The sequence below is a fragment of the Sesamum indicum genome, linkage group LG5 (genome assembly GCF_000512975.1).
Source record: "Sesamum indicum cultivar Zhongzhi No. 13 linkage group LG5, S_indicum_v1.0, whole genome shotgun sequence".
Classification (NCBI taxonomy): Eukaryota; Viridiplantae; Streptophyta; class Magnoliopsida; order Lamiales; family Pedaliaceae; genus Sesamum; species Sesamum indicum.
This window is the reverse complement of record NC_026149.1, coordinates 1,151,127-1,175,908: the sequence shown is the minus strand read 5'-3', so window position 1 is coordinate 1,175,908 and position 24,782 is coordinate 1,151,127. Positions and strand designations below refer to the sequence as shown.

General features: G+C 36.2%; 5 protein-coding genes and 1 non-coding gene across 6 annotated transcripts; 4 read left to right on the top strand and 2 right to left on the bottom strand.

The window, feature by feature from the left end:
- On the top strand, positions 988-1,060 carry TRNAA-AGC. The gene has a single exon. It is a non-coding gene; the product is annotated as a tRNA-Ala (tRNA).
- LOC105161532 (histone H4) lies at positions 1,526-2,359 on the bottom strand. Its single transcript, XM_011079242.2, has one exon. The coding sequence runs from the start codon at positions 1,971-1,973 to the stop codon at positions 1,662-1,664; it is 312 nt and encodes a 103-aa protein (XP_011077544.1). The 5' UTR covers positions 1,974-2,359; the 3' UTR covers positions 1,526-1,661.
- On the top strand, positions 4,477-6,471 carry LOC105161531 (protein trichome birefringence-like 3). The gene is made up of 6 exons (XM_011079241.2): positions 4,477-4,762; positions 4,860-5,091; positions 5,216-5,387; positions 5,486-5,685; positions 5,769-5,927; positions 6,047-6,471. Exons 1-6 carry the CDS (start codon positions 4,582-4,584, stop codon positions 6,381-6,383), a joined length of 1,281 nt encoding a protein of 426 aa, XP_011077543.1. The 5' UTR covers positions 4,477-4,581; the 3' UTR covers positions 6,384-6,471.
- Positions 7,376-9,713, top strand: LOC105161530. The gene is made up of 5 exons (XM_011079239.2): positions 7,376-7,505; positions 7,592-7,672; positions 9,075-9,136; positions 9,236-9,294; positions 9,393-9,713. The coding sequence occupies exons 2-5, from the start codon at positions 7,593-7,595 to the stop codon at positions 9,408-9,410; spliced, it is 219 nt and encodes a 72-aa protein (XP_011077541.1). The 5' UTR covers positions 7,376-7,505; position 7,592; the 3' UTR covers positions 9,411-9,713.
- Positions 10,271-13,311, top strand: LOC105161529 (protein SCO1 homolog 1, mitochondrial). The gene is made up of 6 exons (XM_011079238.2): positions 10,271-10,778; positions 10,930-11,020; positions 11,521-11,733; positions 11,935-12,024; positions 12,100-12,232; positions 12,806-13,311. Exons 1-6 carry the CDS (start codon positions 10,416-10,418, stop codon positions 12,921-12,923), a joined length of 1,008 nt encoding a protein of 335 aa, XP_011077540.1. The 5' UTR covers positions 10,271-10,415; the 3' UTR covers positions 12,924-13,311.
- On the bottom strand, positions 13,819-23,957 carry LOC105161528 (AMP deaminase-like). Its single transcript, XM_011079236.2, has 20 exons — positions 23,399-23,957; positions 21,997-22,172; positions 21,620-21,800; positions 20,870-21,048; positions 20,666-20,717; positions 20,436-20,563; positions 20,161-20,340; positions 19,883-19,950; positions 19,560-19,702; positions 19,249-19,310; positions 18,592-18,705; positions 17,593-17,733; positions 17,010-17,162; positions 16,354-16,407; positions 16,162-16,272; positions 15,907-16,080; positions 15,740-15,820; positions 14,960-15,058; positions 14,758-14,878; positions 13,819-14,342 (listed from the first exon to the last, which is right to left on the bottom strand). The coding sequence occupies exons 1-19, from the start codon at positions 23,760-23,762 to the stop codon at positions 14,810-14,812; spliced, it is 2,529 nt and encodes an 842-aa protein (XP_011077538.1). The 5' UTR covers positions 23,763-23,957; the 3' UTR covers positions 13,819-14,342; positions 14,758-14,809.

The following is a 24,782-nucleotide window of genomic DNA, read 5'->3' as shown; positions in this document are numbered from 1 at the left end:
TGGAATAGAGAAAATCTTATTCGATTTAGGTTTTGAACAAATCAAGTTAATATAAGTATATTATATTTATTATGTAAATTAATTATCTTTTTTAAAATTATATTAATCGTATAATTAGTTTAAAGTTATTTAAATTCAATCTGGGTTCAAATTTTTCAATGGAAAATTATATTAGATTATCCTTATATACACTCATAAGCTAATGCATATAAATATGTATATTTTGAACACTATTTTCACATACCGTTGCATGTGAATAGCTATATCTTCACACTTATAAAATTAATTTGATTAGGTTATATTTATTTGACATGCAATAATAAATAATAAGTTAATTTGAAGTAATATAAAAAATTCAATATGTGTTTGTTAATATTAACAAATTAAATTAATTTTGACTAACGATGAGATTTATAAAAAGAAGTTTAAGTGTAACTAAATCAAACCTCAAAAGAAGATGATTGAATATATTTATATATGTGGTTCTTTTTTTGTAGAAAAATTTATCAAGGGCTTGATGAAAAAGGAAATTTTTTTATATTGATACCTGATAAGGAAGATATCAATAATTAAGGTATAAGAAATCATTAGTCCGATTTGGCATATTATTATCATTAGATGACAAGACTCTCAACAATCAGACATCAATGGAAGACGTAAATAAAAAAAAAATTAAATGAATGATCCGAGAAACTTATATAGATATATTCTATGAAACTATTATATTTATTAGATAAAAAAAAAATTGTGCAAAATAGTAAAAAGCCGACACTGTCCTATAACAGTGGAATAGTATAAATACTTTCTCTTTGGTTCATTTGGAAGAGGTTGGATTCTTAACAATAAGAGAGTTATTGAAGTCTTAAGGCATATTCAGGATTGTAACTTGTCAGTTAAACCATAAATAAAGATTATATAGTTTCTCAATATAGTTATTAATTTTGAAGAATAAGCTAATAATAAATGCAAAGGATAGGTTGCCAGCCTGGGGATGTAGCTCAGATGGTAGAGCGCTCGCTTAGCATGCGAGAGGTACGGGGATCGATACCCCGCATCTCCACAAAGTCATGTCTTTTACAATTTTCTGGTGTATGCAGTAAAAAAACTTGGTTGCCAGTCCTCTAGTCCTCCTCTTTACTTTCCTTGCTTTCTTTGTCATTTCTCCAAAATCTTTTTATTCCGTTGAGAAATTATTCCCTAAACAAGGCTTTTTGAACTCTCAGTATATGTTCTCTCCTTTTTTAAATCGTTTAATTTTTGTATCGGGCTGGGAACAATGTTTTGGGTTTTTTCCTCAATCAAAGCTGGAATTCTAGGCGCAGAGATTTACAGAACCAGCAGTTTAACTTACTTGTAATTCCATTGCTCAAACCAACAAGCAAAAAGCTAATACAATTATCATTAGCACACACCAACAAGCAAACAGCAAAATACAGTGAACTGTTAGCAATTCCTGAAATCCAATTAAGAGCAAAATATAGAAGAAAAACATTTGGAACTTAAAGTTAAAAGTATAATCCAAGAATAATGATAGCTCATATATAGAGACCCAATTTCCATTTCAGTTAATTAAAAAACCAACATATGACGATCTAAGATAGATAGTCAACAAGTCTGAACATTATACAAAAACCCTAAATCTACACCCTAAACCTAACGCCTTAACCACCAAAGCCGTAAAGAGTTCGGCCCTGCCTCTTGAGTGCATAAACAACGTCCATCGCCGTCACAGTCTTCCGACGGGCGTGCTCGGTGTAGGTAACAGCGTCGCGGATGACGTTCTCAAGGAAGATCTTAAGCACGCCCCGCGTCTCCTCGTAGATGAGCCCGCTGATGCGCTTCACGCCACCACGGCGAGCCAGACGCCGAATAGCGGGCTTGGTGATGCCCTGGATGTTGTCTCTCAACACCTTGCGGTGGCGCTTTGCGCCGCCCTTGCCCAACCCCTTACCACCCTTTCCTCTCCCTGACATTTTATTTCAGCTCTTTTTGCTTCCTGTTGATAATGGTGATTTTAAATTCGGAATGAGGGAAATGCAGCATGAAGATGGCGGAGGTGGAGGAGTTTCGATATAGGCGGACATTGTGTGTTGAGCATTACTTTGTGACCGTTGGATTAGCATTGTTCATTGACGGCTTAAGATGGTAATCCCTATCGAGTGTGGATTTACTAATTTTAAACCCTTGATAAGGGGAATAGACTGCTCAAGCTCTGCCGTAGGATGAAGAAATCGGATCGTGCGCTAAGGCCACTTTTTAAGAGCAAAAGCTCCCATTTAGGACAAATATCAACGCAACAAGAGGTAATTGTTTGGTTTCGATTTTGGGCCATCTTTGGATAGCACAAAATATTTTTATATTTAACTTGAATTATTTTGCTTCTTTTTTATTAGTTTTTTAAAGTTTTAAAACAGTGTTATGATTAGAAAATATTATTTATTTTAATCTATTCACAACTAAATAAATTATATACATAAGCATATATATATATATAAAAAACATAATTTGATAATGAAAAGTACTTTTTATCTCCCACTAACTGACATCAAATATACCATACTTATTTTATATTATCTTCAAAAATAAATCCAAATATACACATTATCTCTAACACATACTTATTTATTTTTGTTTTTTTCTCTCTATCTTCACAGAACACACCAAAACAAATTAAAAATGAAACAAAACAGAATGGAGTGTTCTTCACTACAATGTGTGTGTGTGTGTGTGAGAGAGAGAGAGAGAGAGAGAGAGAGAGAGAGTATGTAAGTGTATGAATGGTATGGGGATATTTTTGTTTTATAACATATTAATTTTATATAACTTATAAATTTTTTTAAAAATAATTAAAAAATTTAATTTTTTTTAAAGAGCTTATAAGATCCAAAATATTTATTTTGAAATCTTATAAACTCTTTAAAAAAATAGTCAAATAATTTGTTGAAATTTATAAGCTATCTAATATGTTATATGATGCTTTTAGAAACTTAAAAGGTTGGCCAAAGACCCTCTAAATAATGAACAAAAAAAGAATTCATCATCATAGCTAGGGAGGTATACCTTGGGAGGGCCTATAAATATGGAAGAAGAAGGCATTAAGAAACCCAATGCTAGTATGTCATTCCCTACTTTAATACATTTACATTTATGTGTTGAAATGGACAGGGGATTCGGGATCATAGGCCCTCTTTTGTAACATCGGATCGCATGTGTTTATATTGGAGTTCGATTAGCCCACCTAAGACGGTGGAAGTGGGCCATTCTTTTTTTTTCTTATTGATTTATTTTGGTACTAAAGAAAAACAGGTATGAAAGGGTGTTTGAACCAATTTATAAAATAAAAAATTTAACATCATACAAATTTTCAAATCATATTATAAAAATCTTACAAATACAATACATCATAATCATTATTACTATTGCACTAATGAATTTTTTATGTTCAATTATATGAAATCAAAATCCTTTTCCGTGTCATATGATAACCCATACAAATACAATACTATTGCACCATCAATTTTGTTTTCTAAAAAGAAAACATGAGAAATCATAGACTCCGCCAAGCACACACCTAAGATAGAAAATTCTCAATGTTGCTTCTAGTAAAGGAAATCTCTTTCAAATGGCGGGTGCTAACTACGTTTTCCGACAAAATCCTTTTTCATAATTCCAAGATTTAACGTTGGACCACACTGCAGCTACAGTCTTAATGATAAATGACGTCTCAGCCTTTTTCCCATTAATCGCATCCAACACCCAGAAAACATAAAAACAAATATTATGTTGCCATCCATCTCATTTTACCATAATACAACTGTTTGATTGGGTAGTTGGACCAGTGAAAGCAGAAGCTAAACTGTTCTTCACTGGTATCTGTAACTGCAAGTCATGTAAAACAAATTAGTGAGAGGAGGGCAGAAACCAAACACTGACTTGTTTCCAATACAAAAACCTTATTCCCACCTAATGATCTCTCTCACCACAGTAAGTGCAATGCCTTGACAGTGAAATATGTATATAATATTTACTAGTGAGTGGTCAGAATTTTGCTGCTTTTTTTTTTTTTTTTTTGTTATGTCAATCAGGTCCTACTCGTAAACAGCAATTTGTGACGCACTAATAAAATCTTAAAATACAAATTATATCCTTAAATAATTATAATAATATGATTAATTTATTTCTTTTAAATGATCTACGCCCATCTTTTAACTGACATTAGTATTTATAACTATTTTGTAGTTTTTGTTTTTAAAACCTCCGAACGTGTCAATTTGAGTGTATGCACATTAATATTAAATGCTACGATAACTAGTTGAAATAAAAAGACATGAGGAGCCCAGGAAGTTGAGCTGCTTATATTTAGCTTGCATTATGTGATTCATTAAAGAGGAGAGGTTAGTGCTAAATCATGCACTATTCCTTTAGCTTCACTCCTACTCAATAGTCCCATAAAATAATCTCCAAACTCCATTCAATTCAGGTCCTCATCATTCTGTTGCATCAGCAGTGCTGAGCCTTCTCCATTTCACCTATATTTGCTTTTCCTCTTCTCTTCTCTAGAGTGCCTATCTTCCTTTTTCAATGGGGACGTCGAGGCCCCCGAGAGGAAAGGTATCCCTGTCGATCATTACCATCATAATTTGTGCCTTGGCCTTTGTTGCGCTCTTGTACACTCAAAGAATTAGTTCTTTGTCTTCCAGTGCCATTTTCAGGTTTAAACCCTGTGCTGCTAAAAGAATTGCTGCTAAGAAGTCTGTCATAGGTATATTATTACATACGACTACCAGTTTTCGAGATTTTGGCATCAGAAAATTGATAGTGATCTTGATGATCGTTTGTTCGATTTGTCTGTTTGACAGATAACAGAAATGTGGGTGCACTAGATGATGCAGCAGATGATCGGTTTGTCTTTGATCCGGAGGAGTGCTCCCTTGTTCATGGAAAATGGGTGTTTAATCGTTCCATTACCCCTTTGTATACAGACAGGAGTTGCCCGTATCTGGACAGGCAGGTTTCTTGTGTTAAGAATGGAAAGCTGGACACTGACTACCTGCACTGGGAATGGAGGCCCGACGATTGCATATTGCCTAGGTCAGTTAATTAGTTCATTGTTCAAAAGCTGTCATCAAATGAATTGTGCACTATTCTCTGTACTAACTAGTTGTTGAAGTTTCTTGAGTTATGACTTACTTTCTGCAATGATTTTCTAGTCCAGGTTTGATCCTAAAAAGGCACTGCAAAGACTTCAAGGGAAGAGGCTAATGTTTGTAGGGGATTCACTGCAAAGAGGACAATGGCAATCCTTTGTCTGCCTCGTTGAGTCTGTAATACCACAAGGACAGAAATCCATGAAACGAGGCCGTGCACATAGTGTCTTCAAAGCCAAGGTCCATTTACGTCACTGTTGCTTAAAGTATTGAGTGTACCAACTTTTATTGCTGCAAACTCACAAACTTACTTTTTTTTTTTTCTCTTAATTCTTTAGGAACACAATGCCACAATTGAGTTCTACTGGGCTCCGTTCCTAGTCGAGTCCAATTCCGATCTTCATATAATAGCAGACCCAAAGAAGAGAATTCTGAAAGTTGATTCAGTTGCCAAGCATGCCAAACACTGGATAGGGGTGGATATCCTTGTCTTCAATACTTACGTTTGGTGGATGAGTGGGCTAAAGATCAAGTCACTGTAAATACATCTTTCTGTTGATTTGTCTACTAAGTAACTACATTAAGCACTTGAAGAAGTCACACATTTCTAATAAACTGCAGATGGGGTTCATTTGCAAATGGAGATGAAGGATATGAAGAGCTGGACGCGCCTGTTTCTTACACTATAGGACTCAAAACATGGGCAAATTGGGTGGATTCTAACGTTAATCCCAACAAAACACGAGTGTTCTTCACTACAATGTCTCCTACACACCAGAGGTCAGTTTCTTAATTCCCTAAAGTCCATAAACATCTATGTCAAGATTCTGACCTGATCTTAAAAGGTGACGAATGAGTATTTGTTCTGATCTTTATGCCTTAATCTTTTTCATGTTCAGAAGCGCAGATTGGGGCAATGAGAAAGGGATAAAATGCTTCAATGAAACGAAGCCAATCACCAAGAAACGACACTGGGGGAGCGGCTCAGACAAGCGGATGATGGGCGTGGTGGCCGGTGTCGTGGAAAGAATGAAGGTCCCTGTGACGTTGATAAACATCACTCAACTATCAGAATACAGAATTGATGCTCACTCGTCGATCTACACAGAGTTGGGTGGCAAACTGCTGACGGACGAACAAAAGGCCGATCCATTGCACTACGCAGATTGCATACACTGGTGTTTGCCAGGAGTTCCTGATACCTGGAATAGAATACTTTATGCACATTTGTTGTAGCAGAAAAATCAAAAGAAAACTGAATGATTGTTAATGCCTTTCCTATGTATCACTTGAGCAACAAGATGTCAATGATGCATGGTTTTGTCATATATGTTTCCTGCTTTGTCCTCCGTTTACATTTAAATTTTTGTATAGCGATTGTGTAGTTAATACAATAAAGAAGTACATTTCTAAGTTGTGATTCATGTTCCTTTCTCTTGAGGGCTCGTTTGGTATGAAAGAATTGAGTGTAAAAACATGTTCATTTTCAACTTGTTTCTACTGCCTATTGATTCTCAGAGAAAATCTTTGTACAAGATACTACTGCAGCAGTCAATTCCATCAAAAGGAAAATGCATTTCAAGGGAAACTCTGTATTTTGCTGCTAGTAAGCCCCAGTATGATAATCTCTTTTCTGTTACTCGAACCTTGCTACTTTATAAAAATAAATTTGAGCTATAATGGTAATAAATGTTAGTCAGCTCCACCAACAAAACAATACTTTTTTTTTTTTATAGTTAACTATCATCATTATATATAAAAAATTATGATAAATACCAATTAATTGTGGTTGCACAGTGATTATTAGCCGATGTTTCTATAAATATGATTGAAACATTAATTACTATTAAAAATCATGATAGGTATTTTGACTGTGAATATCAACATGACAAATATTATTTAACAGTGACCATAAAAGTTTCCGCGATAATTTTGTTTGATTGTAGTCATAAAAGTGTTCGCTTTGATTGTTGTAAATAATATTAATTAAAATTCATTTTTTTTTTGTAGAGCATATTTACTTGGAGATACTTATTATTATTTGATTGCCTACTAAATAATTTAGTTTGTTTATTATGCGGACCAGTTGGGAGTTAGGACCAACTTCAGAAAGCCCAATCCTTTATGGAAAAAATTGGCCCACCTCATTCCATTAATAAATGGCCCAGTTTAGGTCCAAGTAGTTTCCACTCCAGAGCCCAAATGTGTATGGACAAAACCGGCCCACCAGCCCACCCCATTCAATTGAGAGAGTTCCCCGTTTCTGGAAACACGAAATACAACATACGTCAAGCGTCGACCTCAACTCGGTCTGCCGCCATCGAAGAATCCAGAACTAGGGTTTTGGTCGCTTTTCAGGTAAAAGAAATCGGATCTCAATACAATATTTTCCTCTTTATTTATCCTTGTTGAGTGTAACCTTTCATTTCTTCCTTTGTTTGAAGAATGGCCGGAGGTGGAAATTTCATTCACAGAGTGATATCTTATGTGGCTAATGAGCTTATTGTGAATGGACTTGCGAACAGGTAATTTGATTTTGAGTTAATGGTTTCCATTGCTGTTTATGTCGATCTTTTCCCTTTGTAATTATATTTCTTCATAACAATGAATCTGAAGCTGCTAATCGATGCGGTATGTTGAATTGCGTGTATGCGGCGGGGGTGGGGGGGAGTTGCCGATGATGACTTTCGTAGGCTTGTAATGATTGCGGATATGATCCCGCTATCTTTTTGTAAATTTTATCGGTCTGAGGCTTGTCCTATAATTCATTCGTTTCTTTCACTATTAGTATGTCGCTGTAAGCGTCTGTTTCCTATTGCCTGAAGCTTGACTTTTCTTTTTTTTGTTCAGTTATGCTATTGTTGTAATAGCTGTAATTTACCTGATTAATTTTGTCTGTGGTTTTCGTGGACTGTGCGCGCATTTATTTATTTTCTGTGTTCTATTGAATACGTTGGAGAAGAAACCTTAGACTTTGACAGTAAAAAGACTGGCCCATTCTTGGTCTTGTTCAAATATGTTTGTATTCTGCTTTTGTAATTATAGGATGACTTTGTAGACTTGTAATGATGTCGGATGGACGCAGTATTTACAATAGCAACCTCATTGTCTGAGGTTTGCATGCTCTGTTTTCAAGCTTTATATGAAATCTATAAATCAGAAAAACTAGTTGGAGTCAGCAGGGTTTGTGTATATTTATTTTTGTGTCTTCTGGAGCTACTGTAGTATGTCACTGTGGACTGTGAAATGCTCTTTCCTTTATAGCATTAGAGGGCTGGGATTATTCCTCCCTTGATTTGATCCTCAATCCTTCCATTTGTCAGTTTTGTTGTTTTCAATTTGAGGTTAGGTGGAATATGTTCCTCTTTGTTCATATATGTATGAACACTGTTGAAACTGTAATTCCGTGGATAGAGATATAATTTGATTATGGTACTGGGAAATTTTGATGCGTCTTCCTAAGTCCAAGTTTATTATACTGTTTCCTTGCTGAGCACATGATGCTTCCTATGCAATACTATTACTTCAATCCTTATGGAGTAAATGATATGATGAAGAATGTAATATTTCTAAATTGAGCAATAGATACTGACTTGAGTGCGCTACCGAGTTAATCCAAGCAATGCCATAAATTCAAGAGATCAAAAGATTCCTCTTCCTCCATCTTTTACTCTTATTTTAACTTGTCAAATTTTGGAGATAATATGTACACATAGCAGTTTCTGTCTTTTTGGCTGGCTAAAGTGTTCTGTGTGTTATAGATGATTACTTCATTTTGCATGCTATAGTTCTCTTTTTACCATATAGAGACTACCACCAGAAAATAGAGAATGAGTGGTAGTTGAATACTGATCTTTTCTTCTATTGGTATTATCTTATGAGCGAATAATTAATTGTTTTGATATATGATATTTGACATTGCCGCAGTCCTAGATTCCAGAGGTTTGCTGTGAGGACATCAAAGAAGATGGAGGAATTTTCTGATATTGGTATTTGCATGTTTTCATGTTAATTGTGTGCTTTTGATTCCATCATTTGGTTATCCTGTTGATGCCTTATTGTCAAATTCATGTTCATGCTTAATGCAGCTGCTCAGAAGAAGAAAGAACTAGCTGAGCAAATGAAGGATGTGTCTAAGAATTTTGAGGTTGGTTTTTGGAATATCACAGAGTTGTTATCTGCATGTCCGCTATGTTTTGGTTCATTTGGCAAATTTTTAATTAAGGCACCGTTACATGTTTGCAGTCATTTAAGAACCAGTGATGCTAGTTGCTGATTTACTGGCATGGGAGTAGTTGTACAGTACTATGCTTGATACGGACGATAGCTGAAGCTCTGCTGAATTTGCTTGGAAGATGGGTGTTGGATTGAAATTTTGTACTCAACAATAATGTGGTGCCCAATTATGTAGCTCAACAATAATGTAATTAACAGAGAGAGTTGCCAGCCACTTAATTTGGTGGCTGGGGTGTAATGATTGCTAATGTCGTGAATAGACCTTCTGACTGTCTCTTATCTTCGGTCCTCGGTTCTTCCTGTTCTATTGTCATTCCTTGTTCTTTCTGTTCAGAATCTGAGCTTTACCTGCAAAAGTTAAATTTATGATATATCTCTCAAGTTCATAATCATTCGAGGAATGCAATCACATAAGATATAAGCACCTCCAGAATGTATGGTGTCTGGATGAGCGTTCAGACAACCAAATAGAGTGTGAAGCAGCAAACTAAGCTATGTAGCTCGGTTGCTAGTTAGCTTCGATTTTGTCTTGTTCGTTGAAGATGGGAGTACACTCTTGTTTCAATTTCCTCTTCAGCGTGGCATATAGTCTCTAAAAGGAGTCTTGGTTGATTCCTAACTTCTCAAATGTTTAATTTAGGATTCTCGTTGTTGATAGACTTTCCTTTTTGTATTTGTGTATGTTTTTATGTATTAATCAAACAATCAACTATTTATTGGAGATTTCATATAATTCGATTTTCAATTAAACAAGATAAAGATATTTCCGGTAATGTAGTGTTATAATATTCAATACGCAATTCAATAATATTATTAAATCATTCAACGCTCACTAGTTGCTCGTACTCTAACAATTATAACTGGACGCGTCATCTTATTTTTTTAATTCCTGGATTTCTGTATGCGGGTATAATTTGATTGAGTTTGCTCCGATTCAGAGTACATCTGATCTCACGACATAACCCCCTCCAACATTAGGGTTTTAGAGAACGGAATCCAAAACCTCAGAAAGAAGAAATTTCACAATCGACGATGGCTTCTACGTTCCTGCGAAACTTACGCCTGTGTCATATTTACTATTCCTTCAATTCTCAATTGAATTCCTCTAAATTTCGCAGTCTTCCTGCAAAAATACTCGGGAGTTCAACACTTACTTCAATGTCGCCGGAAATTGTCGTCGACGATCAATACAGATTGTTGCGTGCTTTTTCGATGAATCATCGTTTTTTTTGCTCCAATGCCACTAGTCCTAGCGTCAAGCCAGCGTCAAGCTCAAATGTAGACGCCGCGCCGTCTAGTGTGTCGGGGGAGGGTAATTCCGGAAGTAGGAATGGAGGGGATAATTCCGGTGGATCAGAGGGTGCTTCTCAGCAAGGGAAGCCTGTCCGAGGAGGGGTAATTTTTTTCCTTTTTTTAATAGCTTTATTTCAATTATTCATGCATCTATTAGCTTGTGAAATTTATATAAAGCTAAAAGAATAGCTTTTCCGATTAAGTTATGTATTGATTTTTTGACAAAAAGACAATTTCTCCTTTTTGGTGGTAGCCTGTTTCATGGATGAGTTTCTTTTTGCTTCTTTGCACCGGAGGTGGATTGGTGTTCTACTACGACAGGGAAAAGAAGCGGCATATTGAAGGTTAGATAACTATGGTGAGTTGTGTGTCATGTATATATATATATATATATTGTAATAATTAATGCTATGGATGTCTGAGAACCAGATTCCATAGCTCCACATATTATTGTCTTCTCCATCCGTTCACTTCTGAGTAAACTAAAGCAGTTGTTTGAAGTGGAAGAATAGGTCGCATCTGCTTTCTTTGTTGTTTATAGTATGAGAACACATAATATCGCTAAATATACTTTGCTAGTTTAATTACACTTTTCTAGGCTTTTATTCAAAGAAATGACAAAAATCAAAATTGGCACATTCTTGTTAACCTTTTGGAACTAGTCAATACATGCTTCCTCTGATTAATCTCAAGGAGAAAATAATTATTTTATGTCATACCTTTCTCTTATTCCCGGTTTCTCTCCTTTTTTTTTTTTGTATGTCTACAGTTTACAGGTGTAGTTTGTGATATGTGATTGGTATTGAAGCTTTTTGTTTACTGTGATATGCATCACGTTCTGCAGGGATAAATAATGCTTCAAATGCAGTAAGACAGGGACCTTCTGTTGGAAAGGCAGCTATTGGAGGTCCATTTAACCTCATTGACCATAATGGGAAATCCGTGACGGATAAGGACTTTTTGGGAAAATGGAATTTAATCTATTTTGGATTCACCCACTGCCCTGATATATGCCCGGACGAGCTACAAAAGCTTGCATCAGCAATTGATAAAATAAGTGAGTTAACTGAGTAAAGCTTTATCTGGTTAACAACTACTTTCCTTTTTCTTCTTTTCTTTCCATCCCCTGGTTGTGATGGTTAGGTGGTAATTATCATTTAGGGTGGACTTTGTTCTGTACTCCTGTAGTTCGTTCTTGTATTGTCATCATTGCTATTTTTATGTAGCATACTAATTTCCTTACTTTCTACAATTTCAGAAGAAAATTCTGGATTGGAAGTAGTGCCAGTCTTCATTTCAGTTGATCCAGAAAGAGATACAGTTGAACAAGTTCGTGAATATGTCAAAGGTAAATTGTGACATGAGATCAAGTGAAATATTATCATGCCAACTGAACTAACTGTAATTGCATTTGACTGTGCAGAATTCCACCCAAAGTTAATTGGCCTCACTGGTTCCCCTGATGAAATCAAGAATGCAGCACGTGCTTATCGTGTATACTATATGAAGACAGAAGAAGAAGGTTCAGACTATCTTGTCGATCACTCTATAGTCATGTACGTATAATCCTTCATGACTTGACTGATGCCAAGATTAATAAGAGTGTAGTCCCAACTCATAACTTCTTGCTATCTTACTTACTAGTGTTGTGTGACTGACTGTTATATGCCAAGGGTCTCTGATTTGGTTTGATTTTCAGTGACATAAAAATCTTTCGAGTTTCTTACAACTTCTCTTGACCAAAGAGGCATTCAAAGATTTTAAGTTTGTCATTTCCGCATTGTCTGCTTTTTCAATAATAGTTAATGTCAAGAGGTTTATAAGGATGATTTTATAGACACCTGTTATTCTCCATGGTATAGATAAATAAGCTGTGTGAAACATGAGTAATTCTGTATATTTTAGGTAGAGTATTGAGATCTAGTATGGAATTTGCACCTTGGGATATCCAGGTATGGGGAATTCAAGATGGTAGGTGAAGCGAATAAATGGCGATGGCTGTCAGTTTTTTGCGGATATTTGAAATGAGGCATCATCATTTCCTGGCATTGTATTGTCTATCATCGTAATTTCACATGAATTATCATGTGGGATGAAAAAGTATTATTTCACTAACCATAAAATTGCAGGTACTTGATGGATCCAAATATGCAATTTGTGAAGTTCTTTGGGAAGAATGTTGATGCTACTTCACTTGCAGATGGAGTAATTCAGGAGATAAAGCAGCACAAAAAACTCAAAGCATAGAGGCGTGTTGCATTTTTCTTCTCCAAAAACTTCAAATTCTCAAGTTTTAAGCCAGAATTTTGGACTAAGATGTTTTTTCAGCAAGTAACAATTTTTATGTTGTAGCATATGCTGTCTAGCAAAGCACAACAAGAGTCGAGCAATATATCCTTAAGTTGAACGTCTGTTGCTTAGCGTCTGCATCTTGAATGCCAATTGAAGCCTCAGCCAAAACCGCAGTTTTGGTCAACAGGGCAAGTAATGATCTGCTTGAGAATGCAAATAGTTTGAAGCTCTTACAAATTCTTCAGTTTTTATCTGATGATGGGAAGTCCAGTTTGAGTTTAGCTTGGGTGCGTATTCAACACTAACAATTCAAGACATGTATTGATTACTCTCTGTTTCTACATTTTAGATGTGCTAAAGTGATAATTCTTTCTCACGGGCACTTACAGTTGTGCTCATAATCTGGCACCTATGGCAAGAAAGGCAGTTGCTAGCTAGTTGAGTGAGAGATGACGGATTGCATGACAAAAATGTAATTGTGGTGAGATAAATTCATGTTACCCGAATGATTCCCATATACTTCTCATTTTGAAAATAAAAATCATGTGCCAATCATTTAACAACTTGATGTATTTGACACCAAATAAAGTATCTATAGAATTCTATTGTTATTACTGAATACCAAAACTAGTACAGTTTCAGTTATGAAATATTAACCAAACATCCATGTCTTTGCATCAAGGAAAATAGAAACAAGTAATCCAAGTTAGAAACCATGATAACAGAGCATTAATACATAAGTTGAAAGAACGTGCCATAAGAAACGAAGATACATTTAGCTTATCACAATTGTACTTATATTACATTCTCCTCCGCCGGGTCTTTCATCTTCATACTTTTCAAACAAGTGAATGTTTGCACACCACAGAACTAAACGTAAATAATCAACTCAAAGAACTGTTCTTCATATGCAAGATCAACCACGAAAATATTAAGGATGCCGCTGTTTATTAATTACTTTGTCACCCTAATTCCCTTTCGAACAGGTGACCAGCAATGTAAATAAACAGTCATTCAACTGTTTTTTCTTTCGTTTCTTGGCAGGCATAAGGTAACCGAGTCCTATAAAGCACTACATGCTATAAACTTAGGGTAACTGGTTGAAACGTTGTGGCAGACATGACTGAACTATATATTACATCAAAATGAACAGTATACCGTGGAAAGAAGGTAAACTTCTGCTGCAGCTGCAGGTTGTATTGGGATCTAGATACCCCCTTGTCTGGCAATCAGACAACCAAACCATATTCTTTGTTGATGGATAATCCAAATCCTTCATTTTCATCACATATCTTTGCCAAAATCACCTAATATAACAGCTGTTCTGATGTCAGGCAGTGCCTATTGGCAAGTAATAATACAGGTTGTCTGTTCCTGCACCACCAGCGAGAAGCATTTATTATGACAACTCACAGTGAGGTTAAACATGTAACGATTCAAAGTTGGGTTGAATAGATATCGGGAAGTAAAACAACATAACCCCTAAGCTTAATTTTGACAGCTTCAGACTCCTGATGATTTTATGATTGTTAAATAAGCCATTCTTGGATGAGTTCCAATGAACCCTCAGCAGAAAATGAGCTTGAGTACCTTAACATTTGTGAAATAGATTTTGTGAGTTAGTAACCCAAACTTGAGCTCAGTTCTAAAAGTAATGAATCCCACAACTTTACAAGCTTCCTTTGACAAGTTAAGAGACCAATCTAGCAATCAGCAGTACACCGAAATTCAAGCAGGTTAATTCATTTCTCAATCCTGATGTAATCAATCTAAGATGCATGGCAATTACCCTGGAGGTGAAGCAGGCGCTAATACACAGGTCTGCAGATTAGCCAAGTGGATCATGGGTCAATGAACTTGGGGAAGTTAGCTTTGCCCAGATAGACTTGCTGCAGTTCCTCTCTCCATATCTACAGCATTGGTATATAGATGGTTTGTGAAATTTGTTTCAGAAGGAAAGTAGTGCATGGCTAACTGAAGAAAGCACATACCATGTCACGAAATTCGAGCCTTATATGAGGTACATTTGTCTTGTGAATGTCATTTCCATCTGGTCCGCGCTTGTAGTACCCCTTGCCAATCCAATGGGACTGCAATGAAATTAATGGCCAGATCAATCAGGAACCTGCTCAAATAGTAAGACGCAACGAGACTATGCAATGATAGTATAGCTTGAAAGAGGTGGACCAATTTTTCATCTTTTATATACTTGCACTAAGATAATAAACAAGATTTAGCTCATCCATTGGAAATTTATCAGCTTGATTACAAAGATTCACCCCAGCAGAGAGTACCAACTTAATCAAAGTAATGTATACTTTTTAAGCCCTGTCTTATTAAGTACACATTCAGACATTGACATTACTAGATAGCTTAAATGGTACTTAAACCAAATGCAGTTATTAAGATCAAAACTCAAGCTTAATTCAGTTCAGTGTTGATTTAAACATCAAACTAGAGATCTGGGCACAGGCGTGATTTTGGAAGAGACTTTGCGACAATCCCAGGTCTCGGGGAGGCACTGAATATAGCTTTTGTGTATGCTGGTGTAGCTTTTCCAAGAATCATTGAATAGTTCTCTCAGTCTATTCTCCTTCCTATCATATAAATTGGAACAAGCATCTACACATAATTAAAATCAGTGCTGAGTGACAATTGACTTTGAGGCAATATCCACTCCAGATCTGATAAAAACTCAATATCAAGCTGTTTCTTTTGTGACAAGCCAATACAGATCATAGCCCTTGATAATTCTCAGAAATACCGCATACCTTTAAAGCATGTGAAAAACCAGACTGATAGACTGAGTTACGAGCAATCTCACATAAATCGCAGGAACTTAACTTCCATACCTGTCATGAAAAAGGGAGTACCGTATCCGTAGTTTTAATTGTTTAACTACTCAAAGTGGAGAAAAAAACAGATTATGCACACTTACTGAAGCAGCTATACTGTATTCTTCGACCAGTGGCTCTTTTGTTAAGTGAATTTGTAATGGATCATCAGTTGAGAGAGATACATTGAGGCCCCGAAGAAAAAACATAGGAAAAGGATTACGATGGTAGTCTAAGAATAAAGAGTTGTTGCTCAAAGGAGACATAGCAAGGCCAATCTGAATCCACAAGCCAGTTTAAGACATTAGACATTATAGTATAAACAGGCAAATAGCATATTTCAACTTTTTTCCACTTGCCTGGGCTAGGTAGTATAAATATTGAAGAACAGGAGATTTTCTAAGATTGATCCCGTGTGCGATATTGTGAGCCGTGAGAAACGTTGCCGCAAGATGGTCAATGTCACCAGCCTGATCATGTCACAAAAACTTATGAATGTATGTTATTTCTAAAGGCAGCAACATAATAAATTAATTGACTTAAATGTTCACCTCTCCAGAATGGGGCCGGAACTTAATGGTCGTCATACCTTTGGACTCACGAAGCTGAAAGCATACAATTGGAAACTTAAAAGTTAAATTTTTAAAGTAGAAGAAATAACTAAAGAGTGCAAGATCTAATTAAGTAGATCCTGAACGCATGTAACTTTAGTTAAAGAAGTTTGTCAACCTGTGGCAAGCAACAAAGATTTTCTTCTCATTATAAACATTATTATAAGAAGCTCTCATTTTGGTATAATCATGTCCTGTTCAGGACATGTCAAGTTGATGGTACCATGCCATATAAAAACAAGGATTCATTAAGATTTGGCAACCCTATTTTGCAGTTTTGGTTGACAACAAAATACAGGAAACTCCACCTCAAGAGAATACCAAAATGCAAGCCCATGCCACAAGTACATCACTTCCCAGATTACTGCGACCATGGCATTATGCCCACATCATGAATAAAGACTCGGGATTGAGTAAAAAAATTTCCGCAAAAAATTGACTATCCCAAATGGTTTTGCTCTCTCTCTCTTCAGAAGGACAAAAATGAAACTATCACAACAGGCAGATAACAAACTGTCTAAAGAGGTCTGGCCCAACCATTTTGTTCCAGAAAGACTTTTAAGCACCCATAAGTGATAGAATTATGAGGTGCACACCTTGTTTAATGTATAAAGGTTAGCATAGCAATAGTATGCATAGTAGGAAAATGCAGGATTAAATATATTGGTCCATTGAGCCGGTGTAGGCATGTGTTTTGTTGGCCGTCGTTCAGGCTTGCTTTCGTCATCCACAAGATCCAGTCCAACAACCTATTAAGACCAAACATAATAGTAGTTAAAACAAGTCCAAGTTGAGACAGCCTACGAAAATGACACTGCATTTACAATCAAAGGTTCAATTTTAACAGTGTCATGAAACTAAGAAAAAAGTTTAACATCGTTCTCAGCCATTTAATTTACATGATTACAATACAGCCATCTAGAAATGGCCCAACAATAATTAAAAGAGCATTAAAACAAGTCACTTAAGAACAAACTGAGCAAATGACTCTTCTTCCTCATATAGAGAAAAACTCAATAATCATCAGATCAAAAGAAATTCCATTTTTAGACTACTCTAAGTCATCCAGATTAGTTGAATAATCATAATAATTGTTAATCATCAAAATGTTGCTTCAGACCCTCATAGATAGCCTTTATGGATTGCATCAAATGTTTTTTAAGAGGGGGGTTGACGAACCTGCTTTAAGAAAACATGCAACTGTGGATGTGAATCAGGATCGACAGTAACCTCAAATAAAGGCAGAAAGATGTTATCAAGGATGTTCTGAAATGAGGTCACAATTCCCATCTCCTTGTACACATTGTAGAGTCTTGGAAGCTAGATGATAGAATTTCAAAACGAGAATAAGATCATCCACATTTCTGAGAAATTAAAGAAATCAAACTGTTGCCGTAGAAATACAAAACAAAATGTAACAAGTATGATCCCTTTGCAATTATGCTATTTCCAATACTGGATGAACCCTTGACGATAAAGTTTTAGAACATGAGTACTACTATCATGCCAAATTCGACCTATTGCACTTCATTCATTTGAGGACTAAGATTCTTGTGTCTAGCTTCTTAAGATACTAAATACCTAGTGTAACTGTATTAATTTCTCAGGCTCCCGACCACGTAATCTAAGATGTCCAAATGTAGAAATAACTTGATCACGCAAGCTATTAACACCAAGGATGGACAAAATTAAGTACTATTCTTACATAGATCGCCTTAGGCACAAGAAATTCATCACATATCATTGAAGATACAATCTTCAAATCATATGGAACATGGCAGCGGACACCACCTTTTCTGATATCTTCAGTACTTGCATCTCCTCATAAAGTATAACAGCAAGAATAGACTGTCTGATGATTAATTAAATCGAGTCCCGATATCAAAATGTAGGAAAAGATGGTAAACTTAGGGCAGATTTATTTTCAGTTGACTGGGATACTCCCAAAAGTGCTGTAAGTTTGGTTCTTTGACGCTTGTATGGTGAGACCTTCACTCAAAATTTATAATTCTTCCAAGATGCATACAGCAATTTTCATGCAATTTCTTGGTGCCTTGATGTCCAACAGGATAAAATTGAACAACTACTTGTTATTTAAAAGAACGCAATATTCATCAGTGGTTACTAAATGAGAATTTCTGCTACACTAAATGTATGAGAAATTTGGTAGTTTTTTACCTGAATCAGCCATACGACATTCTCACTGTACAAGTCATTATTTACTATCCAACTCGCCAGTTGGTCCCACTCACTCATCTTTCTACCATATATCGATATTCGATATTCAGCCATCTGTACAAGAGAAACAGTCTCAGAAATATAGAAGATTCAAGCAGAAGAACATACATAGCAAAGTTTAACAAGCATGTTCTGGGCAGCATATATCACAATGCAATTGTAATACAGACACTATAGGTTTCACCTGAATATACCTACAACAGTATCATGATAAGAGGAGAACACAAGCTCAAGAAATATTCTAGAAATTACTTCTTCATCACCAGTGTCTCATTAACAGTGTTGGAGTATAAATAGAATCATCATCACGAAAAGAAAAAAACAGATGCAGAAAGCTTGTACTTCAATCATTTAAAAATAAAGCATTGTCACATGTAATATTAGTAATAACATGTCAATGGCAAATGAAGAACTCGTGGCCAGAAGTAACTGTAAATAGAGCTACTACCTCCATGTCACCACATAAAAGGCACATCAACTTAATGTCTTAATCTGATCTCCTCCCAATCACAAATCCAGTACACGAATATGATGCATTCTGTCTTACAGATTTAGTGTACAATAAATAAATTCAGCAACAGGTTATTGGACACTAACTTGATATTTACTTGCAGCCAGATCTGAAAACACTTGCTTAGTCAATTCGGCAAGGAAACGACCTGTGGAAGCATGAAAAGTTAAACTAGGAGCAGAAAATATGTTAGCAGATTAACCAAACCTGCTGTAAGTATAAACCAGAATAGGAAGCACCATGAAGTGATCTAATGAAAACTTTAGAAAACAGATATAACTGATTGTGTCTCAATAATTGCTGAGGTGTAATTCACTATAGATCAACTTGCAAATCAAAACATCTTTAGGTATAACTCTGGGTGTTCTGCCTGAAAGATGAAAAGAACATAATGTACCCTGTATGAGATTATCCTGCTTCAGGAAGATCTCTCTCAATCTACTCTGGCCACAGGGATTATACTTCAAATTAAATTTGTCAAAGCGATGAAAGGTGCTTTTATCAGCATGAACATCTAATAGGTCGACATTCAGATCATACCTGTGAATGATTTCCAAATACATCAGTTCAGTACAAAATATATAGCAATACAATTATGGGGAGAATGGTGGAAAATAATTACTATAATGGCCAAGGGGATCAACTAAGCCAGAGGGAAAAAAAATCAATTTTTTGTGATCCTTTTCCCCTAAGCACTATCGTTAAAGGCTGTAATTTTACCCAGTTAAATCCAAGCTCTCAAACACTTCCTTCAAGGTCAGATATGTCCCATCTCTGAATATAACAACCTGAAAAGGAGCAAAGGAATCCTTGTTAATTACATCAGAATTCGGCATATAATCTACAAGTATTCCATCAGTCGTTTTCAAGATATCGGACCTGCGTCTTCCCACCCCCTCACCCTCCTTATAAACTCAAGTTAAGCGAACTAGTTCACAGGAAAATATGAGTGAAACATAAAAGGCAAATGGAAAGATCAAACAAATGAAAAGCATTACCTCGTCCGGTTCCTTCCGCAACTTCGATTTTATAAACCTTAAGAGATGTTTCTGATTCATGCAAGCTGAATGATGTACATGTGTGTCGACTTTCCTAACATTATAAAAATCTCTATGTGGCGCACTTTTCTGAGCCAGGAACTCCCTGTCCGCATTAAGCATCAGATGAAGGTTGAATTTCTGGGGCCCGTACACATCAAGAGAACTTAGATGAATTAGAAATTCAAAATGAAAAAATCATAATACATAATTCACATTCAGAAAGATGCATTAACCTGTTCGAGAAGAACTAGCCTATGGTGGCATAGAGTTCGAATATTCCCAGCTGCTATAACCTTAAGGATATGATGCAGGTCAGTGAAAAAAGTTGTAGCATCAGCTACAGGAAAAAGTTTCTCTTTTGCTGGGGAAAGAGAAAGAACTACTATTAGAAAGACGGAAAACACATTTTGGAAGTATACTAAATAATGGAGGATTGAATTAAATCAATATTTTTGCATCTTACAATCTTTGTTTGCATAGACATGAACAACTCCATCTTCCATCTGAAAGTAGTGCTGCAAGTATTTGTATTTATTTCATCAGAACACTGACAGTAAGCAGTATAGTTCAATGATTCAAGATAAATAATGAAAGAACGATTTTGGACAGACAAGATCGAGCACAAAAAGGAAGAGATAGATATATTAATTTACTGAATGACGCTTACATCTGATTTACCCTCAGGAAAATGATCAAATGGATTTTGGATCGGCTTTGGAGTACTAGGATCAGAGATAATTTCCTTTTCCCATGGAGCAACAGCTTCTCTAAAAATATAACTTTTCCTCATTTCAAGGCAATCTTGCAGCGCAAGGTAGACCTCCACTTCATCCGGAGATGGTATCTCTAACAGCAATCACATGGAAAAAAGTCAAAACCAGAAATCCCGTGGGGCAACACAGTATGTTAGCTTTACAGCTTCCCGCAACACGAAAAGTGATATGCATGCTTTAATTTTTGGAAGAAGTAGAAAACAAAGCTCTCAAATATTTGGGCAAACTATCATCAAACGCAGAGTTGCTAATCAGTAACATAACCACGTAATAATGCTATTCTTTTATTTTTTTGGGTAAGACATAACCGCGCATCATGACATCACCTTTATAACAAAGGCCATCCCTTACACATTGTAGAAAATCTATACTGTCAATATATCAACATTCTTGACATACAATGACTACGAAAAACACAACCACCAAAACTGGAGAAAAATAGAGCAAATAAAACTGTTCAGATGAAAACATTAAGTCAGAAATAACTCAGGCCATGTAGGCTACTCTAGAATGTGAAAGGCTACAAAGTATTATCTTCGTTCAACAGCTGGATGTTTTCCCTTCAAGAAATATCTATGTACACTCAGGGGCATGCCTGGGACCCAGCCAACTGTAAAGATCAAAAAGGGCAATGAGGAGAATACCAGTTGGGGAAATTCTCAATCGTACAAAAGTCTCTTGCTCCGGTTCTTTCCTTAAAATATCTGCGGCTACAGGATCAGGCTGAACACCATGCAGGTCACCAGATGCACTATGCGAGCGAATCATGCTTGATGCAGCCATGGGAATTGTTTCACCAGTTGCATTAATATGGTCAGGGACATCCTGTAACATGTTGCCACTCAGGGTTCATCTAGAAATCCAACTAAATATAGGACCTTTTCAGAAGATTGTGGAAAAAATGTTCAGATAATAGATGACACTCTATGCAAGTTTTCATGTTTATGCAGGCGAGTGAGAGAGAGAGCAACAGAGAGAAGATGAACCTGACTAGGCGTTTGAACTTATTAACCCTACTCACCGCATTGCCATTAGTTTGAAGATATGTAGCATCTAGCTTAGAACTATCTGTCATATTATCTTCATCATCTGAACCTTCTAGACTTTCAAATGCACTTGCACTAGCAACAGGTGATTTAGGAGAGGTGGGCCGAAGATTTCCAGCCCTGGTTGCTGCGTTCACATTACCAGATTTTCCTGAAACATGAGATGTTTCCAATGTTAAGCTTAATCATAGCTGACCATCAACTTCAAAATGAAAAGAATAACATAAGAAGGAACAGTATATCTGCAGCCCAAATTGGCAATAGAGCGCCACGAACAAAAATGCTAGCTTTGCAGAATTGCATAACCATTGGCAATAGAATGGTTTTCTCTTCTCCAGTCAATTTTTTCTTCCTCGTTCAGTTGCAAAATCCAGCAATGAGACCAAGTAAGAAATCAATACCAACTACAATGACCTGATGCGAGGACAGGTAGAAAATATTAACCCTATTTGTCACAATGAGTACTGATGGCATGCCATAAGTGAAGTCATTACCCTTTTTCTTGCAGATGTAGGAGGTCCCTTGGGATGGGAGCAGTTTCATTTAGGCACATCTTACTTTAGACAAATATTTCAACTTTTCAAAAAGAAGAACCATGGCCACTGGAAAATGCATTTTAACTGTCTAAGAACTACCTGTAATAACCGTTAATTAAAGATTCAATCCTACTCCAAAAATTAATAACAATTTGAACATGCATACAATACCAAAGATTTAGCAATCTCAGATAGCAGAGATGAAAAGCATGTAACGCTGTGTTATGGACATAATAGGTAAAAGAAAATTATTTATGAATGTCACAATTTAGTGGGGATGATTTATTTTCCAATATATAGTGTACAAAGAATTTCTAGTAATAAAAACAAAGGTTAAGACTTCATATCTAGTTAATAAATCTTCAGTCAATATTAAAATTTTCGCCTTCATAACCAGAAAAGGAACAAGTTGATATTCTCATGGCCATAGAATACAGCTGGAAACACGGAGAATGCTGGATGATGGTCGATGATCAGATGACTTGAGCTAAATAAAATATATATCAATAAACTGGACAACGCCATAACAGCTTAACGTACAACTAACTAAACAATCCAATGCATCATAACCCAACATATGATTATAATCCACCTAGGCGAACAGGATTCCGGCGTAGCCAACAAACAGTGAAGTATCAGCAAGCCAATACTCATCATTCGTCCGCCACTAACTCACTAGAGTGACCCAGATATTGACTTACTCCACGAAAAGAAAGCTTTTTGCAATTTCCAGCCAAGTTTCGGATTAGAATCCTTCAATTACAGATACACATGATGCGCAAACTCAAATAAATTTCAGTTAGGATTTATCATTCCGGCGAAAGGTCCGGCATTTGCATACCTTGAGGAAGGGTGTGAAGCCTTGGCAGCCCTGGCGGAATAGTATCCACATGCAGAGGACCATTCCTCTTCTCCTCCGCCTCGCCGCCGCCGGAAAACGTGGTCACATCCGGCAAGGACGCAGAACCGCGGCGGTAATATCCGCCGTTGCTCTTCCTCCGTCTCCTCGAGTTGTAGTGTCTAAGGTGGTCCACCGCGTCGGCGCCGTCCTCCGCGGCCGCTACATCGTGTCTATCCCTCTCTACGGCCTTGGCAAACTCGAGCAACTGGTTTAGGGTTTTCCTGTGCATATAGTAGGCCGAAACGGCCACAAAGGAGGCGCCAAAGAGTGCCGCCATTGCAAGATGCAGGGAATAAGCGTCCATTGTCACTGTAGAAGTAGATAATATACGGAAAACAGTACGTATGCGTAACTGTATTTATACGGAAGCTTATAAAGGAGGAATTGAAAAACCCTACTAGTGAAGACAGTAGTGGAGAAAGGTGTTGGTGTTTTTTGGTGAGGAGAGAAAGGTGAGGAAAGGGGAGAGCTGACGGTATTTATAGGAAGGGGAGAGAGAGGAGAGAAGAGAAGCGGAAGAAGAGAATCAGAAAATAGCACATTAATATTCGTTTAGGAATATATATATTATTTCTTTTGCTTTGGCTTTTCTCTCCCTTTTTCCTATTCAAATTATAAAATCATAATATAATTTAATTAACAAAAATGAGATGATTTTGAGAGTGATAATTTGGTATTTGTTGATGGGGAGTGAGATTTCCCTATCCTTAATTAGATTTTGGCAAATTTTATAATTGGTCTGGTGTTGCGTGGTTGGGCCCCAAACCTTTTATCTTGGGTAGGGCCTTTCGTTATCACTTTGATGGCTGAGTTTTTTTCTTCAAGATTGCATGCCTAATTTAATGAGTGGTAAAAGTTGAAGTTTTCATGCACTAATTTTTGTTTGTTATACTATTATGTTATTCACATGAATTATTGTTTTATATAGTTGTTATTAGTTATATTTTGAAGGATTATTTGATTTAATATTTATCACTATATAATTATTAGTGTACTTTTGCGTAAGAAGGCGATTATAAATTTGATAGTAATAAATATCAAAGATTTTCAATATGTAAGTAAAATTTTAGAATATATATTTGGTTATGATTAGATTGAAGAATTTTGGGTTAGGAAGGATGGAGCATGATCCGTACAAGACTGCTTCGTGGTTTTACCAATATGGACCATCGGGTCATTATCGTTATCCATTTGAATGTTAAATGTGCTGAGAAGAGATGAGAATTTTGCCAATATTATTTTGTAGGTAAGTGCAGAGACTATTTTTGTTTCCCATCTGAACAAAACAAAATACGACAAGACCAAAAGGAGAATTGATGCATGC